General features: G+C 40.7%; 1 protein-coding gene across 1 annotated transcript in view; it reads left to right on the top strand.

Moving 5' to 3' along the window:
* Positions 1-1,276: 1,276 nt before the first annotated feature.
* pecr (peroxisomal trans-2-enoyl-CoA reductase) overlaps positions 1,277-4,689 on the top strand; it is a 12,294-nt gene continuing 8,881 nt past the window's right edge. The window contains exon 1 of the mRNA XM_053492984.1: positions 1,277-1,409. Within this exon, the coding sequence (XP_053348959.1) occupies positions 1,298-1,409 (112 nt within the window). The 5' untranslated portion in view covers positions 1,277-1,297. The remainder of the gene's footprint in view (positions 1,410-4,689) is intronic.

A 4,689-nucleotide genomic window follows, 5' to 3' on the forward strand; every position in this document is an offset into this window, starting at 1 on the left:
TTTGTGTCCTGTTATGTGTTTGTCCCTCTGCCTGTGTCTCGCCACAGGGCGTGTTCGGTGTCCCTCCAGTCTGTGTCTTGCCAGAGAGCCCCTGTTAGCACAGAGTTAAGTAATGTTTGTTTGTTCCTTTGCTTGTGTCTTCATTTATACTGTGTTTCACCACCATTAAAAGACTCTTTTTGGTTACACCACCCCTCTGCCTCTATGCCTGCTCCTTCCGCCCACGGCGTTCAACACCTGCCACAACACCCCATTCGTGACAGCCCGATCGGAATGATTAAACTGATTGACTGTTCAGTGGGTAAATATTATTCATATAATCTGATGGTTAAACCTCCCCTGATGGAGTAAATATGTTCTTTCTGCATGTGTTGATCGATTAAAAACTAAATACATTAATAGTATTTTCTAATATAATAAACTATATAAAAAATAAACATAAATGTTCACAACTCTGAGTTCTGACCAATGTACAGGCAAAACCTTTATTTATATAGATTCTAACTAGCAGAATAAAAGAAATATGTAAATTGCTGTATAAATATTATTCTGTCAAAACGTTATTTGAGCTTTTAAAAGGAGATGGACATCAGCTGCTCTTTAAAATAATCTACTAATGCGCTACTGTCTCAATGTAAACACACACCTGCACCAATAGATATTAATTAGAAAAGATAAAGTGAATATTTTGACTGGGATTAGTTCATATTTTCACTTTGGCTGAAATAACAGCGCTGAAGTGGTATAAGTGAATTTTAACACGCTGGAGTGGTTTTAAGACAAAACTTCATCCTTATCCTTTTATCTACTTTTTCCATTTCTCATCTGTGATTCACTCTCCGATTACCGAACAGGGAGTGTATTTGTCTGAGCACCAAAGAAGGACAACTTAGTGTAAACAAGGCGTAAGATACTCAACCTTACAGAATGGGATTTCTTTGTATTAATAAGTTAGACAGAGAGTTCTGCTGTACAGAGAGACACACAGACATGGACGTGGGCTTCAACCTCAAATAATAATAATAATTGTAGCAACAATAATAGTAATGATCATAACAATAATAATAATAATGATAATAGTAATAATAATAATCACAATAATAATAGTCTTAATAATATGACTGATTACAGTAAAGCCCAGATCAGATTATTATGAACCCTTTAGCCCGACAGTGAGGTGTCCTAACACCGGTGTGTTCCTGAGGTAAACCCCCCCCCCCCCCCCCCCCCCCTCGCGCTGTGACTGAGTCCGGACTCTTAATTTGGCGGTCGGCCCCCGGGGGCGGTTCTGTCCGTCATGGCGGCGCTCAGTGTGTTCAGGTCGGGGCTGTTTAACGGCAGGGTGGCGATAGTGACCGGAGGAGCGACCGGGATCGGGAAGGCCATCACTGCCGAACTGCTGCAGCTGGGTGTGTGTGTGTGTGTGTGTTTATAACCGCCGCTTAAACACTTTAATCTGTCAATCACACCGCTTATTACCGCGCTGCAGCGCGCGCTCTCAACTTTAACCTTTCACCTAGTGCTCAGGTCAACACACACACATCACTTCATCTTTATTGTTTATTTTCATTTCACACATCTTATTTATTACATTTATGTCACACACACACACACACACACACTCTGTACAAGGCTGAGGTTAAAGTTCTCTCAGACCGTGTGACCTGTAGAGGGCAGTGTAGTGGTGTGTAGTACAGAATCACTGTTACACAGTTCAGTACCCAGTCAGAAAACACACACACACACACACTGCAGAGTCAGGAATAAACACAAGTGATGGGCAGCACAGGAGCGAAAAGAAGTCTCTATAATAATAATAATAATAATAAGATTAGATGGAGAGGAGAGGACTCATTAGTGATGGTGTTTCACAGCTCTGATATACAGTGTAGTTGTGTTGGTGTAACCCCTCAGACCAGGGAGCTTTATACACACACACACACACACACACACACACACACAGAGTATATAGCTCAGGATTGAGCAGTATATATATAGAGAGAGATATCGTTTTATCCTTTTTCACTATAACCTTGGGTTGCATCAGCAAAGAAATAGCAAAGATTCACAAAATCACATGTTTTTATGGTTGTTTTGGGTGTTTTGTCACCTAATAATAATAATTATTATTATTTTTTTAGTTCAGCATTTTTACGACATCAGTCCCCTATATTGCAAGCAGTACAATTTACATGTTCTAAAAGTCATGATGACTTCAGTTCTAAAGGACATATCAGAAACCCAACGAAGTGTGAAGCCTCCTCAGTCCACACACACCCGGCAGGACTTCTGTAGAAACCTTTTGTTATTTAAATTCGGTCCAGGGCTGTGTTCCCTCACCGATCCGCGCTGCTTTAAGGGTTAATGCTCCTGCGGTATTGGCATCATTTACGACCTACCGCTTCTCTACATGTTTATCCTGCTAGCGCGAGAGGGAACTGTCCGCTACTAGTTATTCGATGGGCAGATGGACAGATTTTTAAAAGGCGTGTGCAGTCATACTTGGGTGTCCCGTCTGGGTATACTCTGTTGTCCTGTTCACACGGGATCAGTATTACTTGGAACGGCGTGTGATTTGTAATAATTGCAGAGGTTGTCTGTGATCTACATCCATGTCTGTAGTTTAAGTAAACATTCCCCCACAAATCACCTACTATATTTAAAATGGAGTAATTTTGAAGTATTTTGGGTGCTGAGACAGATAACCACCCAACATACACACCATACAACAATACAATGTGCAGAAAGAGAAAGCTGAAGACCATCAGCGAAAGAGTGAGAACAAACAAAGGATGGAGATGGATGAGACGTATACAGTAGCAGCATTTGGTAAGGAACGCTCTTCTGTTCACAGCTAGACCTATAATGACGAGACATTTCCAAACAATAGCCGATCCAAAATGGTGTACAATTAAGTGAGGAGGGTGACATCATTATTCGAGGTTAATGTGTTGCAAATAAATTAAGTGTAAAGCTTGAGCTGTTAGATTTGAATCTGGTGAAATGCAAATGACTCAAAATATTTGTTCCATCTTCCCAAAAGGGCACAGTGCCATCAGGTCAGTCAAAACATATCTCCACTGGGCTACAAGAAATATCATTTAGGTAGAACAATTTTTAAATGGATATTGTTAATTCTTATAGGTATTTTTTTGTTTATTTATTACTGCTATTCATATCTACACAAATGCAAGCAGCATTGGTTGTCGTGTATTCTGGTCGACATCTGTGTTAAATATAAACACTGCAAACCGACAGTGTGTACTGACTGCCGTCTCTCTTCTATAGCTAATTCATGGTACAGTGAAAGAACACCAGGAAGTGAGACCCTTCCTTCTGGGAAACAGGTGCTCCATGATTTTTAAGAGAATGATTGATACCTCAACTTCAGGATGCCCAAAGAGACCTTCATTATCCTTTGTGACCACCTGCACCCATACATCAACCCCCAAACTACCAACATGCTGGACCCAGTACCTCTAGAGAAGAGAATATCAGTGACCATCTACAAGCTTGCCAGTAGTGTTGAGTTCCACAATGTTGCCAACCTGTTTGGTATTGGATCCAGCACCTCCTGGAACATCTGGGAGGAAAGATGCAAACTCAGGAGGGTTTTTGGGTAGAAGCCAAAAACTGTCCCTGAAGTCCAAGTCTTAATCACAGGATTTGAGAGGAAGAAGGGATTCCCCATGTGTGCTGGTGTTTTAGATGACACACACATCCCAATCTTTGCCCCAGTCAGCTATCCCTCTGACTACTGTAACAGAAAAGAATGGTTCAGTGTTTTTCCTAAAGGACTTGTAGACCCCATTCACAGCTTCATTGATTTCGGTGTTGTCTGGCCTGGGAAGTGCCATGATGCATGTGTTTTTGAGTTTTCCATCTGTGCCACAAGTTGGAAGGATGGTACCTTTATCTCAGTATTCAGCAGGAACAGGGGTCGCCTAGGGCAGCCTACAATGCCTACTTAAGCCCTGCTCGTGTCCACATTGAACACGCATGGTGGCCCTAAGGGCCGCTGGCGGTGCATTATGAAAAATTACTGTGAATTGTAAAGTATGTTGTGTCTGCTTGTGAAGTGTTGCACAATTTCTGCGAAATGCAGAAAGTTTACCTTAGGAAGATGTGTTGGTTCAGCCAGAGGCAGGAGCAGAGCAGCATGATGTACCTGCTCTCTCCCCAGTGGAGCGTATCCAGGAGGCCTTGGTAGCTCATATTCACACAAATCAGTGAAGTAGCCTTGGAAGCTCATTCCAAACTATGCAATCAAAACCCACGGAAAATTTTAATTAAACATTTGTTTAAAATGCAGAGCATGCTTCATTTCTGAACATCGCAATTCACATAATTTTCAACTTTTGTTTAACTTTTTTTCCCCCAGTGTTTGGCTATAAAATAAACAATTGTTATAAAATATATATTTTTTCAGCATTTAAATAATAAAATAACATATTTTGTTACAAAATATTAAAGAAATGAAGCACATTGAAGCAAATAAAATGGTGAACTCCCAGATCTTCTATCTAGCATCTAAACACTAAATCTAAAAAGGCCTAAGAACAAATAATGCTTAATAAGGCATGAAAAGTTAATTGTAGGTGGAGAGGTGGTGTATGAGTCTAGTAATGAGCCAAAAAAGGTGGTGAAAAAAACACTCTGTTCTCTTCTGCTCTCTTTTCATCAGCTTCC

Source organism: Clarias gariepinus, chromosome 3 (genome assembly GCF_024256425.1).
Source record: "Clarias gariepinus isolate MV-2021 ecotype Netherlands chromosome 3, CGAR_prim_01v2, whole genome shotgun sequence".
Lineage (NCBI taxonomy): Eukaryota > Metazoa > Chordata > Actinopteri > Siluriformes > Clariidae > Clarias > Clarias gariepinus.